This window comes from Miniopterus natalensis, chromosome 17, assembly GCF_054644295.1.
Source record: "Miniopterus natalensis isolate mMinNat1 chromosome 17, mMinNat1.hap1, whole genome shotgun sequence".
Taxonomy (NCBI): Eukaryota; Metazoa; Chordata; class Mammalia; order Chiroptera; family Miniopteridae; genus Miniopterus; species Miniopterus natalensis.
The window spans coordinates 36,300,949-36,316,523 of NC_142097.1; the positions used below are offsets into that span (position 1 = coordinate 36,300,949).

The 15,575-nt window shown below is 39.5% G+C and overlaps 1 protein-coding gene across 6 annotated transcripts in view; it reads left to right on the forward strand.

The window, feature by feature from the left end:
- The window catches only part of TANC2 (tetratricopeptide repeat, ankyrin repeat and coiled-coil containing 2), a 205,023-nt gene that overhangs the window by 155,364 nt on the left and 34,084 nt on the right, over positions 1-15,575 (forward strand). For all 6 annotated transcript variants that reach the window (XM_087826279.1, XM_087826280.1, XM_087826281.1 and 3 more), the window contains 4 exons: positions 4,318-4,426; positions 11,654-11,776; positions 12,338-12,574; positions 14,942-15,127. In XM_087826279.1, coding sequence (XP_087682405.1) covers positions 4,318-4,426; positions 11,654-11,776; positions 12,338-12,574; positions 14,942-15,127 — 655 coding nt within the window. The remainder of the gene's footprint in view (positions 1-4,317; positions 4,427-11,653; positions 11,777-12,337; positions 12,575-14,941; positions 15,128-15,575) is intronic.

Here is a 15,575-nt window from a genome sequence, read left to right on the forward strand (position 1 = left end):
AATTGCCTCCAAGAGAAGATGCACAAATATATTTAGACATATGACTTCGGAAAATAGGAAAAGGGAGAGCTCAGACACAGAGTTACGGATTTGGGAGTTAGCAGCAAATAACTGACAGAAGCCATAGAATGTAACAAGATCACCCAAGTTAAGAGTATAAAGCAGGAAGTTTAGAAGCATATAACAGAATAGTTATATGTAAATGCTAGAATAAAATTACGAACCAAATAATTTACAAGGGTCATTTTATAGTTAGAAGGAGAAACATGAGACAGTAAGGTCGTGGAAGTCAAAGGAAATTTCTGGACCAGGCCTAAAACGATGAATATAATTTCTGCCCGTATTCCATTAGCCAGAACTCAATCCCGTGACCCCTCTTGAACATGAACGCCAGATCCTTGGTAAAGTAGCCACTTCACGACAGCTCCTGACTGTGCAAGGGAGTAGCTATTCGTCTCTGCCCATAATTCTCACTAGGTTTTCCCGAACAGTTCCCCACATTTACCTCTATAATATAAGGACGTTTTACAGCAACACACATTATTTCAGCCCAAATTATAAGATAAATAAGATAGGCTTTAGATTGCAAGCAGTTCTTGCCAACTGGCTATGACTGTCACTTTATCACATCTGAGCACCGCACAGAGGAATATCAGAACGCCTCGGTGGTGTTTCTCTGAAACACTAAAGTGTTGTATATCGAGTTTGTCATTCCAAGAGCTAATGAAATCTCTGTGACTACACATTAGTGACTAGGACTAGAACAATGGAGAAAACATCCATGCTGGAAATATTTGAGTCCATCTGTTAGCATGTTTCAGTGCTACAAATAGAAACTTTAAGACTAGCTATCTCCCTAGGGGGCTCAGTGAAAATCTATTAGAAAAACAAACAGTGCCATTGTATGTTTTATATAAAACAAGCTATTCAACTTCCAAACTGTTAAATGGGCAGAGGGGAGGGAGGGTGAGTCTTGCTTCAGAAGGGTTTTTTTTTCTCTAAGAGACTTCATAGTTCTCAATACTTGAGGTCTAGGGAAACAGTATCATCATGTGAGGGTAGTTCCTCACTGCCTTGTAATCCACAGTTGTCCAAGGGTGAGTGTCACTTGTCTCCAGTAATCCACATAGGGGGGCTGCAAATGAGAATGGAGATAGGATCTATCCTCTGCTATTCTGGATACTCCCTTCTCTGCCTTTTGTCAGAGCACGTATATATCCAGGAATGGGGATGGGGACAGGGACGGTGCTGGGGAAGAATCTTCAACTCTGACCTAATGCTGGAAGGAAAAAATAAAAAGAAAGAAACAAGATCAAAGGCTAAGAGAAAACCAATTAAGAGGCTACTGGTAATCTTAGAGAATAGCAAGACTGGGAGTCAAAAGGAAGTGAGTTCAGGAGTAAGAAAATGATAAGAAAAATAGAAATAAATATAGACAAGTGTAAGTGTAACACATGCAGACCATAGGTTAGCCAGTGGTACCATATTTTATCAAAACAGTAAGGTACAAATGAAAATGCCAGCATATATTGTAAATTGCCTTTACCCTTTGTGTCCTGAACACCATAAGCTTTGAGTCCAGTGAACTGATCAGAGTCGTTCTTTTATGAGTAATATAATTTGCTTGCATCCAAAAAGAAATGAACTACAGTGTCTCTTTCATCTTTCCCTTGGCCTATATTGCTGCTTGTTTCTCCTGTGTGCCTGATCAGCAACAACAAAGCAAGCGCTAGTACTTGTAGCCAGCTGAAATGTATACTAGAGAAATGCAAATGTCTTACCAGGATTTCTTGGTTATAGTAGTAAAATGAAAGCACTAGGGCAAAGTCAATTTTGTGTTTAACTGAAAATTCGTTTCCTTGTGAGGTATGAACTTTTTCCCTTAATTCTGATAGGCATGGATTCTCATAAATGGCTTGAATTATGGGTAGTGGGTCAGAGGCCTGTATTCAGGAGTTCCAGTCACTATGTACAGCCATGGATGAGTTACTTAAAGTAATAGTTCTTATACCAGTGTTAATAACTAGATAGGATTTTGAGAACTTTGAAATAGGGCACTTTAGAAATGCTTCTCATTATCTTCTCACTTACCTATGCTCTATTAAAATAGCCTACCAAGTAAATTGGGCTTTAAATGGATAAATAAAAGTTCAGTAGCAATTTCCAGATTTTGTGAGTGTGAGACAACCCTGGGTTCATATCCTCAGGTTCCATGAAGACTACACTTGTCTGAGCCAGTCTCTCAATTAAATAATTTCCCTTCCATAATGGTTAATCTTATCCAATCAGATAACCACTAGAATTTGGAAATTCTATGAAGCTCAAGATTAGAACATGGTAGAATTAATTTTTTTATCTTATTAGAATGAAATCTCCCTGAGATGATTCCTGTAAGATGGGAACTCTCCCATCCCCTGTTCTCCGGGTTCTTTACTGAAACTTAAAAACAAAAAAACTACCAAGAAATAAAGAATGTGTTTGCTTTTCAGACTTTGGTGTGAGATATCTTCAAATGTTAAACCTGGCAGAGTAGCCAGTGTTCAATGTGAGAGAAAACCATCCAGTAGACATTTGGGCCTCCTCTCAAGAAGGTGTCCCAACAAATACTAATTTTTCCTTCTGTTGGATTAATTCATTGGACTTGAAACTGAGATCTTGGGCCCATTTCCCTTTTCTGCGACACTTCAAATGAAAGGAGTAGAAAAGTTGTGTTACCAGTTCCGTAAAGAACTCTGCTGACCACTAACTGGTGGAGAGTAGAGAGACAATTCTGTGTCCACAGTTCTACCAGCACCAATGTGCTGAGAAGGTGCATCCCAAAGGTGATACGGTGTCCTTTCTTTAATGCTGTTTTCTTTTGCTTCCAAAAAAAACTTATGAAGGATTTTTATTTTTATTTTTTTAAATATATTTTTATTGATTTCAGAGAGAGAAAGGGAGAGGGAGAGAGCGCTAGAAACATCAATGATGAAAGAGAGTCATTGATTGGCTGCCTCCTGCACACCCCCTGCCGGAGACCAGGCCCGAAACCCGGGCATGTGTTCTGACCACGAATCGAACTGCATTCTCCTGGATCATAGTTCAATGTTCAACCACCGAGCCATGCTGGCTGGGCCATGGAGAATTTTTATATGCAATACGCTGTGCTAGGCATTCTGGAGAATATAAATTACTCAGAATTTCTGTCATAAATGTAAACAGAAACACACACATAACCCATATATCATAAATGTAAACAGAAACACACACATATGCATACATACATTCACACTTAAAGGAGTATTTCATTAGGATGCTTTTAGCTGGAAGAAATAGAAAATTCCAACTCAAATGAATTAAATAATAAATTTATTACTTCATATAACAAGAAATCCAAAATTAAGGCAGCTTCTAGTGCTGTACAGTCAGGGTTCAGGTGCTATTTTTCTGCAATTCTCTTAGTTTAGCCCTTCCTTTGGTTTTGTCTTAGGCCAGCTGCCATATGATTACAAGAGGGCCACAGTAGTTCTGGGCATCATGGGCAGATAAGACAACATGCAGAGGCAGAAAAGGGGTTTTCTCTTTCATAACAGATTGGAAATCTGTTGAGATGGGGAAGAAAGGATACCACCAGGAAACCTGCAGTCTAGGAGAGGAGAGGGCATGTAGTAGTGTGATAGATACTATACGAGATGTATAAAGCATCTCTAAGGGTAGTTCCAATGAGAAAGGACTCCTTTTTCTCGACTGAGGGGAAAGGGTAGCTGCTGATCAGAGGACTTACTTGGTGAAGAAGATTTTAATCCAGTTTGGGACATGTTGAGTTTGAGGTACCCTGCTGGGACCTCCAGGTGGAGAAATCCAATAGACAGGTGTTTATTGATCTAAGGCTGAGAAGTCTAATTAGGGAAAAAGATACAGGATACAGGTGGTGGTGAAGACTCTGAGTGAGGATGGATGAGCTAATTCTGAGGACAGACTAGGACCAAAAATGAGATCCTGAGGAATGCTGACTTTTAAAGCACGGGTGAAATAAGAGTAGTTGACAAAGACAGAAAATAAAAATGAGTCTTTTAATGCCATCTGTGTGTGGGATGGGTGTAAGCTAACTGGAAGTGACATTTTGTGATATCCACACGTGTGATTTGGGTAAAGGTCTGGTAATGCACTTAGGAACCTTTCAATACTCATTCTTACCCAGTAGTAGGTGCCCTTCCCTAAGAAACCGGTCAAATGGGACAGAGTTTCGTTGGAGGTGTGGCTATACCGGAACAGGCCTCCACCCAAAGCAGAATTGGGGCATTAACGTTTCTAAAACAAGTCTCTTTTTCTTTGCAGGAGTGGTCACACATTACTTGCCTTCTGGTTTTCCCGCCAAGAGGGAAAACTAAACCGACAGCAGACTATTGAGCTGGGACATCACATCCTCAAAGCACACATTTTTAAGGTAACTAGAGAAATTAGGGGCTTTTTTCTTTCCATCTCCAGCAGACTTTCCTTAACACTGTGTTTATGAAGCTTCTGTTACTTCAATGTAGTCTTTGCTTTCTGAAATTATTTTGTTGCAAAGTTAGTCCATCTCCTAAAAAGTATGGCCGGTTCCTTCCTAGGCATTTGGAAAGAAAACCACATTTGCCATCTCTCAGTTTACTGTATTGCTAAGTCTTCCAGGAAACGTACGTATATTATCATTTAGGTGAGAAGTATATACGTATGTATTCAATATATGACCTACGCTCTCCTGAGGACAGTCATGTTTTAGCAGTTAGTTGCAGATTTTCACACTTTCTAAAAAAGTCACTGAGCAGTTACTCTTTCAAATTTTTCTTAAAATTCTTTTTTTTTGGTTTTTGTATTTTATTGAATTGAGGGAGAGAGAGAAACATCAATTTGTTGTTCCACTTATCAATGCATTCATTGGTTGATCCTTGTATGTGCCCTGACTGGGGATGGAACCCGCAACCTTGGCATATCAGGACAATGCTCTAACCAGCTGAGCCACCTGGCCCAGGGCCTCTTACAATTCTTTTAGTGAAGATTTTAATATTCCTAGTGCTATGATTTTCAAACTATCTGGAACCAACAATAACCTTCCTTTGAGCTACTTTCCCCATTCTCTCTTCAAATTATAATCCCAATTTTTCTCCCAGTGGTTTCAGAACTTTTAAGTGCTCTATAGCATCACCTTCCATCTCTCAACACTCACAAGGCTGGAATGGAGGACCCAGAAGAGGGGTGTCATTCACTCTTTGTGCACATACGCATTTGTTTACTCAGCACTTACTGAGGCATTGTCCTCAGTACTAGTGCTGCAAAAACAAGAAAGATACAGCCCCTAATCTCAAGGAATTTATAGTGTTGATAGCAGTATGGGATAAAAACACAAAGGTCAAGGAAGAAATGTTCTCCTGGTTTTTCTAGCCCAAGTTTGCTAGAAGTCTCCTACTTCCAGTCCCTACAATCTCTTCAGACCACTTTTCCTGACTCAGGGTTGAGAGATACAGGTATCTTAAACAGTTCTCTGGGTTGGGCTTCCTCCAGAAGATACTGTTAAAGATAAAACAGTTCTCTCCAGAGAGAAAGATGACAGTTGAAGGCAACTCGAAGAGCCTAGCAAATCTTCCCCATATGTAAGCACACAGCCAGAGAAGCCTCTTCATCAGATAGACAGACTGAACCTACAGTGACAGGTCCTTTATTTGAATAATTGTCTTACTGATAAATCACTGTACTAAAAAAACTATCTTATCCAGTGACTTTCCTCAGTGGGAGCAGAGTGGGACTAAAATAACGGGCAAGGTGTCTCCTTCCGGTTTCAGAGGGACCAAAAAGTATCTGCTACTTCGACAAATTCTAAGATTATTATCCTTCAGTTAGATAGGAAATTTAACTTTAAAGCATCAGCACTTTAAACACTTACGCTTTTAGCATCACCGTCTGCCTGGGATCAAATACAAAATAATTTATGCCTGTCTTTTCTGTACCATAAAAAAAAACACCACGTTAACAGATGAATGACAAGAAGGTTTGTTTGACCCACTGTGACTTTGTCCAATGCATGGAGAACTACATTTTAAACATACACCCCTGTCATTGACACAGTTTTATCTTATGTTGCTACAGACAACATGGTTGCTTGAGATAAGAGTGGCTCCCTGTGTGACTCAGGCCATAAATACTTGGGTGTACAGCATAAGTGCCTGCACTACGGCGAGCTGAAGAATGTAGACTTGGGCTATGTTTTTCCTGATGCTGCACTTTTAGGGCCTTTTAAATACAGGGGGCTCCCTGTTGATAGGTTTTGGCTTCTCCCAGACTGCTAGAATTCTCAGTGCAGAAGCTGAAGGTCATGAAAGGCAAGTTAGACACTATATGCTTATAACCAGTACCACTTAGAAATTCTATCCAACAGTACCATGTCCAATTTCTATTTCTTTCCAATTTTAAATTTCCTTATTTCATCTTTGTGAAAAATTACATATAATGTTATTAATCACTGAAAATGTGAAGTTGAGGGTCTGTAATTCTGGAGATTTGGCTGGCTACGGAGCCCTTTTCATTCTTTTTGCTTCTAACTGCTTTATTGAGGTATAGTTTATATACCATAAAATTCATCCATTTGACGTATAAAAGTCAATGACTTTTAGTATATTTAGAGTTGTGTAACTATCACCACTATTAGTACCTTTACATTACCCTAAAAATAATCTTTGTTCCCATTTGAAGGTACTCTACATGCTTCCCCCAACTTCTGGCAACCAATGATCTACTTGCTGTCTCTATAGATTTTACTTTTCTGGACATTTCATATAAATGGAATCATACAATATGTGGTCTTCTGTGTGTAGCTTCCTTCACTTAGCATGATGTTTTCAGGGTTCATCTGTGTTGTAGCATGTATCAATACTTGATTCCTTCTTGCTGCCAAATAATCCATTTTGTTTATCCATTCACTAGTTGAACATTCGGATTGTTTCTTCTTTTTGGCTGTTGTAAATAATGCTGCTATGAACATTAGATACAGATTTTTTTCCCCTTTTTAAATTTTAAAAAATAAAATTAGTCATTTTAAAGTGAACAACTCAGTGGCACTGAGTACATTTACAATGTCAATGTTCAGGTTTTTGTGTGGACATGTCTTCATTTCTCTTGGATATATACCTAGAAGAGGAATTGCCAAACTGTTTTCCAAAGTGGCTGTACCATTTCACACTCCCATCAGCAATGTATGAGGGTTTCAGTTTTTTCAAACCTTTGCCAATACTTGTTAGACATTGTCTATTTTTTCTTAGTATTAAAAAAATCATATGCACTCTGCCACAAAATATAATTTAGCCATGTTAGTGGGTATGAAGTAGTTTCTCCTTGTGGTTTTAATGTTAATAACCAATGATGTTGAGCACCTTCAATTCTTTTATAATTCTCTCATTGCCATTTAGATTTTTTTTTTAATCTATGAAAAGAAAGCGGGATGTTTGTGAATTGTGGCCAGAGACATTTCAGTCTAGTTTGTGATGCAGGGTGTTTCACTGGTTTGGGTCTGTTCACTGGAAGGATTTTGGAATGTTCTTACATTAGCTCCCTCAGTGCTACCCTCTGAAATGTCCCTTTGATTGGTCAGTTCTATAGCATTTCTTCCCAGAACAGAGCTATTGGCCAGGGAGAAGTGCTGTAAGTAGACATCTAGAGGGTAGAAGATCCTTTGACATCAATCAAAAGGCATGGGTTCAAGTACAGATTCTGCCATTTACCTTAAGCAGTCTCAGTTTTCTTATCTGTAAAATAGTAACAGTATCTGTCAGGATTGATATAAGGATCATACCTATAAAATATGTAAGGTACATAATAAAATGCAAAGTACTAGACATATATCTAATACAAGATTTTATGGTTCAAATTATTAATAAAAACCTCCTGACAAAACTTAATAAACACAAATTTTATTTTTATATTTTTTAAAATATATCTTTATTGATTTCAGAGAGAGGAAAGGAGAGGGAGAGAGAGAGATAGAAACATCAGTGATGAGTCATTGATCAGCTGCCTCCTGCATGCCCCCGACTGGGGGTGGAGCCCACAACCCGGGCATGTGCCCTGACCAGGAAACCAACCCCGATCACCTGGATCCTAGGTCGATGCTCAACCGCTGAGCCACGCCCTGCTGGGCAAGCACAAATTTTAGATGGTAATACCACCCTTTCACTTCAGGGGTTACTTAGCATCCTCTACAGCAGTGATTGGCAAATATGGCTTTGAAGTTCAGACTCTCTGTTGAAACCACTTCACTCTGCCGTTGTAGCTCAAAAACAACCAGAGACAATACAGAAATGAATAGCTGGGTGTGGTGTATTCTTGTAAAACATGATTTATAAAACTAGTGGAAAAGCTGCATTTCGCCTTGGGCCATAGTTTGCCAGTCCCTTTTCTACAATGAAAGGCACCATTTCCTTTGTTTACCAGGTTCCTTTTATTATAACCAAAAATGGCCATTTGTGTGGTTAGATAAGAAGAGTAATAATCCATTGGAGATACTTGGATATCTACAAGTGGGTTATTGATGATAAATTGGTAAATAATTTCCCTTAAAGAAACTCATTGAGTAACCGCCAAGGTTAGTTTTTGCCATGATCTTAAGATACCTTAGTCAAAACTGAGATCCCAAGATGAGATTGCTCTTGTGTCTTCATACTTCCTCTTTTCTTCATGAAGTGCTTATTTATTTATTTTTTCATTCTTTTTCTTTCATGAAGTGTTTAGAAATACCGAGCAAGCTTCCTACCGACCAGTAGAGTGTTATAAATTTAGATTCTAACAAATACTTAAGGAAGGGACTCCATTACCATTCATCCCTGACAAAAAGAGATCCCTTCTTGCCTGAGCAATAGTTACAAATACTGAAAAGACACTTTTTCTAGTTGTCTGAACCTAAAGTTCTCTTTAAGAATCCATCGGCTTAGAATTTAATTTTGTGGAGTGTTGTTTTTTTGCTACATTCTGCCTGGTAATGGTATCTGCCTGTCACCTTTGTTGAGTTTATTAACTAAAATGAACTCTTTCCTCCCATACCTCATAGGAACAAAGGGTCAACTCCACCAAGCAGAAGAAATCAGTAGACTAGCAAGTCCATGGTATAAATAAAGCTAATACCCCAAATCCTATAGTCTAGCTCTATATTTCAGACTCATTTCCTATGTATCTACTCCAGCCTCACTGGGACTCTCAGTGCTGCTTTGAGGTCTTTTTACTGGTCCATTTAATTGAAGTTCATTTACCAAGGTCTATTCTTACTCAGCTCCTTTTCCCATTTTTTTCCCTCTAGCTCTTAACCAAATCAACTAACTAAACAAACAGCCTGACTTACGAGTCACTGATCATGTCTGTTCATCTCCAGGAAAACATCATAGATTTGACTGCCATCAGCAACAAATTTTCTTTCCTTTGACTGGCCTAGGTCCCATGACATGTACTAATGTTTGCCCCTTTTATGTGTGCTTCTCCAAAAGGAAGTTAGAATAATTTGTTTTTAAATTTTCTGTTGTTAGAACAAGACTCTCTCTCAGTCATCTTACCATTCCACCAGTATGTGGTCAAGTGAATGAGTTAAAGCAGGAAATCTTTAGGGCAGGAAGATATTAACAATGATGCTTGAGACTAATAAGTGACTCTAGGAAGGTATTCTTTTTAAAAATTTAAGCTGCTTCTGCTTGCTTTATTCCTTGAAATGAAGATTGTTCAGATGTTCAAATCAGCAAGGCTGTATTTAGCGTCTCTGAAAGATGCAGCAACTCACACTCCTCTGCTCAGGGCCTACAAGTCGAGAACTTTCACCTTCTCACTTAAAGGAAGCAGTTTATGGCTTCTCTTTGATGTATTCAAGTTGCCAGCATCACTACTCTTGTGCTTTGAGGCCATTATTAAGTAAAATAAGGGTTGCTTGAACACAGGCACTGCTCTACCACAACAGTCAATCTGATAACTGTGGCAGCTATCAACATGACTGATGAGCAGGTAGTGTGTACAGGGTGGATGCACTGGGCAAAGGGATGATTAACATCCCAGCAGGATGGAGCAGGACTGCAAGATTTCATTATGCTACTCAGAATGATGCACAATTTAAAACATGAATTGTTTATTCCTGGAACTTTCCATTTAATATTTTCAGACTGCAGTTGATGATGAGTAACCAAAACCACAGAAAGCAAAACCGCAAATAAGGGGGGACTACTGTACATTAGATTCTCCTGGGGAACTTTAAACACACACACATATTTCTGAGCGTTACTCCCAGAGATCATTATCCATTATTCTGATGTATAACCCAGGCTTTTATTTTTAATTAGTATGCTTTATTTCTTAGAGCAATTTTAGGTTTACAGAAAATACAGTTGGTTCTTATATACTCACTCCCACCACTACATTTCCCCTATTATTAATATCTTGCATTGGTGTGGGACATTTGATATAGCTGATGAACCTATATTGCTGTATTAACTCAAGTCCATAGTTTACATTAGGGTTCAGTGTTTGTGTTGTATAGTTCTGTGGACTTTGCCAGATGCATATCATGTATCTACCATTACAGTATCATACAAAATAGTTTCATTGCCCCATAATTTCCAAAGCTATCAAAAGTACTCCTAGGTAGTTCCATAGAATTGGCAGGCACACCCAGTGACAGCTCTAAACTGCTCCTGGCCTTCATTCTATCCTAGATCTTGGCCCAGAAATTCTTCTCCAATTTGTAGTCCTCCCATGTCTTCAAGAAGGATGTTTTTTAAGTTTTGTATAGCTTTCCCTAGTTGTCCTTAGCAGGAATATTTGTCCAAATTACCTAGATCCACCATTACCAGAAGTGGAAATCCACCCAAGTTCCCTTGAGCAAAAATTACAACTCAACAGTCTGGGAGCATCCAGCTTTTCTCTAAACATCTAAGGTTTTCTTGTTTAAAATTTCTTTGGTACTCTGAATGACTGAAACTATACTGGGAATCAGGGTGAAGAACGCTAGCTACTGTAACAAACCTGCAAAATCTCAATAACTTAACAAAGGTTTATTTCTCAATTACATTGCAGTTCAGTACAGATCATTGGGCAGGCTTCTTCCACTTAGCAGTAAAATCTCCAAGGGCCTCAGAATCCTCCATTCAAGAAGAATAGTAGAGATTGTGGAGAAATACATAGGAGGTTTGGGGCCAAGCCTGGACATGATATTATTACCTCTCATATTTTATTAGCCAGAATTCAATCACATGCCCCATATAACTGTAAAGAAGGTTGGGAAATATAGTTTTCCCAAATGCCCAGGAAAGGAATGAGCTGGAGATCAATGATCACATTGCATTATCTGTGTCACGGTGTATATTTTGCTAACTTAAATTTAAGAGATTGATTCAAGAAGGTGAATAAGAAAGGGGAGGGATTACATCCAGATATAGCAGAAGAGAGGCATTACATAGATTTGTTGCCAGAGACTACTAAGATAGAGACAGTTTAACTTAGCTTGTTCCAACAGAACCAGTCTTTGTCCCCATCAGTGGTTTTGCTGGGCACAGACATTGTTAGGGTGAGGCTCTACTCTCTCATTTATTAGTACCACAAACCTAGAGGTCATTAACTTCCTGCCGATGGTACTTTTTAGCTAGGCTAATGATTTGTCTCAATTTTTTTTTTTCAGGGTTTGAGTAAAAAAGTTGGTGTATCATCCTCCATCCTCCAAGGTCTGTGGATCTCCTACAGCACAGAAGGTCTGTCCATGGCATTGGCATCTTTACGAAATCTCTACACTCCAAATATAAAGGTAAGTGCATGCGAGTTATGTTAGATTAAGGAATTAACTGTGAGAACCATAAAATTAGGAGGACATTTATTTAAGTGGCTATTTAATTGATCTTTGATTTGCCTTAGACTGCCTATTAGCCTTCTATTGATAATTTAATATATTTTAAGTTGTTTCATTTTATTCTGTGAATTGAAGACCAAACTATTGACCTTCTACTTTCTGTAGCTGACTCTTGACCTATAGCATCAGGTCTTGTTGCTTCTAGGGAGTAAGTCAGTCTCAGGTATTCTTTGTTTTGGTAGGAGCTTTTCTGACCAACAGTTCACTTAGTAGGACTATGTTCATCACTACAGTACAGGTGGCACTTGCTCTAATTACTAAGCAGTTTGTGTAAAGAGACATTTTACATCCCTTTCCCATGGCAAGGTATTGAAAAAGGAACAGATAACAATTATAGAACAAATTAATTACTAAATGCTACTAGGCACTATTATGGGGTCCCAAATGACATAATGAAAGATGACTAAAAGGATGTGACTAATATTTGTCTGAGTATTATTTCTGTTTACATATTTCTAGGTCAGCCGACTGCTGATTTTGGGAGGTGCGAACATTAATTACCGGACAGAGGTTTTAAATAATGCCCCAATTCTATGTGTCCAGTCTCATCTTGGTTACACAGAAATGGTGGCCCTGCTCTTGGAGTTTGGGGCCAATGTGGATGCCTCTTCTGAAAGCGGCCTGACGCCTCTGGGCTACGCCGCAGCGGCGGGCTACCTGAGCATCGTTGTGCTGCTGTGCAAGAAACGGGCCAAGGTAATGGCTGCCTGGCTCTGCTGCTTCTCCTTTCTTCCCTTTATCTTTTTCCTGCTGTAGTCTGCCTTATCTCCTGTGTTACCTCATGAATCTAGGAGGAGCACATCAAACCCTGTTAAGGAGCAGATCAAAGGGAGTACAAGCTCTGCATACATCCCAGTGTTTGCATGCCAGTTCCACCCTGCATCTGGACACAGCCCTAAAACCTTTGAGGGGCACTTAGGAAACCTCATTATCAGCAGCCACAAAAAGTCCCTACCTAACAACCAAGAAATTCTCATACTGAGCTCAGAGTGAGGAAGGAGAAGTGGAGGAGAAAGGATACTGCAGTGTGAAGTCTGAACTGAGTGGTGCCTGCAGACTCAGCCTTTCATGTGTAGAGATAAGTTAGCCATGGAGATAAGAACAGTGACCAGACCCCCTCACCCTACCCTTGAAGATCACCATAGAGGTATGGGGAAAAGGTGATTCTCTGTTTATTCTCAAACTGATCAGAGGCACTTGGAGTGTTTCTGTCAGTAGGTCTTAATTCTCTGAAAACCTTTCTAAAAAATGTGTTTGCTTTATAGTAACCCAAGAGCCACTGATATAAAAGAACTCAATTTCAAAACATTGGTGAAAAGAAAAGTGCTGGTCTCAAAATGGAGGCTTCTGGGGAAATTGTAACCTCGTGGTATTTTGTTTCAGTCCTGAAAACGAACTGAGGATTTTGGTGGTTTTGCAATGAAATATTAAGTAATATGTACGACTTCATTCTGAGGCGTCCAATGTTTTTACCAGGGAAGAGAGTGGGACTACTGAGACTCCTTTGAGAACTGGGGCCTGGGACTCTCAGTGAAATCCCAGAGCCTTCGATGTTTAATGTGATACAGTGATGGGCCACCTCTACAGTCCTGCTCGTTGGCATGAACACCTCAAGAAACCGAATGATATCTGCGCCTTATAAATTCATGTTTTAACCTCAACTGGGTCTTTCTGCTACTCAGCTATCATTTTCTTCATCTCTCATTTTCCTAGAGCAGATGTATAAATCATTTGTATTTTTCTCAATACCCTATCAAACTTATTTTGCCCTCCTACATTACTAACATTGAGTTCATCTCAGTGTACCTCCATCTCAAAACTATGAATCCTTACCTACACTCACGTTTACTTCTGCCTTAGGGAAGGAAGTGTTTCCAAAGCGATTGCCTCCACCTTTATTTTTTATCTCAGTTAAGTTGCTCATTCTCTCACATTTTATTTCATTATTTTGTAAATGTACACTGCCTTTTCCCCCCAGTTGCTACAAACCTATGAATGCCTCCTCTAACCCAAAAGAGAAATGTTCCTTTCTTCTTCAAACCAGAAGCTACCATCCCATCTCTTACCTTCCATATCCCCTACACCTGTCCTAAGAGTCACCTGTACTTGCTACCTCTGTTTACTTAGTGCTTCGTAAACCACTTGTCTTCTGGCTTCATGAGAGGAGGAGGAGGCAAATCGTTAAAATTGTACACTTTGGAATCAAACACAACTTGGTCCAAGCCTGCATTCACACATTTCCTGTGAGGGCTCGGTACCTTGCACATAATAGGTATTCAGTAAACGTGTTGAATACCTAAAGCTGGGGAAAATCAGATAGAGAACTTCTGTTTCAAATGTTCTAACTACCACTGGAAGATAATCTGCCTGCCTGTCAGAAAAGGCTTATGGCTGGGGACCTTCTGGGAGATTGATCTTTAATCAGGCTCTTCTTTTAGCCTAAACTTGAAACCAACACTGAGATTGTAAAAACTGCTTTTGGAACTTAATCTAGTGTTAAGCGTCAAGTACCTCTAGCCATTTTGGCCAGGTCTTTGGGATTCTGCCCTCACATTGGAAGAAAGACGCAGCCTTTGCCAAAGCTTGGTGGTCAGATATGTAATTCATGGTATAAGATACTTTGCTGCTTTGAAAGACCAAAAAAAAATGAGCTTCAAAATGTTTTTCTTTCCTTTCATGGTTTCAAAGACATTTTTTTGTACCAAGAGAACTACAAGTCTTTTAAATCTTGGTCAGAAAAGAACTATTTAAGGACAAAGGAGAATGTACCTTAGGAAAACAAAGCTGGAACTGGGAGTTTTGTTTTTTGGTTTCTTTTGATATAAAAACAAAAGCCTGACCTTATAAAATGAGGTTCTCCCCAGAGGGGCACCTTTCTGAGTTACAGCTCAGTAGTGATTTAGCCCGAGTAGGAGAGTATTCTCTAAGTGCTCTCAGATTGGTTCAGGGTACGGGAAGGACTGGCTCTGTCTTCAGACCTGTGCAGTGTGCTGATGTGACTAGAGTGCGAATACAGCCACAAGTCTTCATTCACACAGATTTCTCTGTGTCCCCTTCCCTTAGGTGGATCACTTGGATAAGAATGGGCAGTGTGCTTTGGTCCATGCTGCACTCCGAGGTCATCTGGAGGTTGTCAAGTTTTTGATTCAGTGTGATTGGACAATGGCTGGCCAGCAGCAAGGGGTGTTTAAGAAGAGCCAGGCAATCCAGCAAGCCCTCATTGCTGCAGCCAGCATGGGTTATACCGAGGTAAGAAACAGGTGACAAGTTTTGTTATTTTTTTTCAATCTATGTGTTGAAGGACCTAGGAGACCAGGAGAAAAGGGTTGGATTATTATAAAATTGCCACCCTAATATGAATTAGCTTTTTGATCACTGTTCTGAGGAATAGGGAGATTAGACTCTCTAAAGCACTCGAATTCTCAAATGCCAAGGTACCTAGAATTATGGGCACAGAATGTGAGAGGTGGAAAGAACCTTAGAATTTATCTAATGCAATTCCTCCCCATCCTTCCACCCCTATTTAACAGACACTAGGCTCAGAGGGATTATTTATTGAGCTGCATCCCCATGGGTAGGCAGTGTGGCATGGGAACAGCACAACATTTAGAATCTCAGAAGGACCAGGTTTGAGTCCCAGCTTTGCTACTCATTAGCTCTGGACCTTGGGCAATTTACCCAAAATCTTAGAACCTTA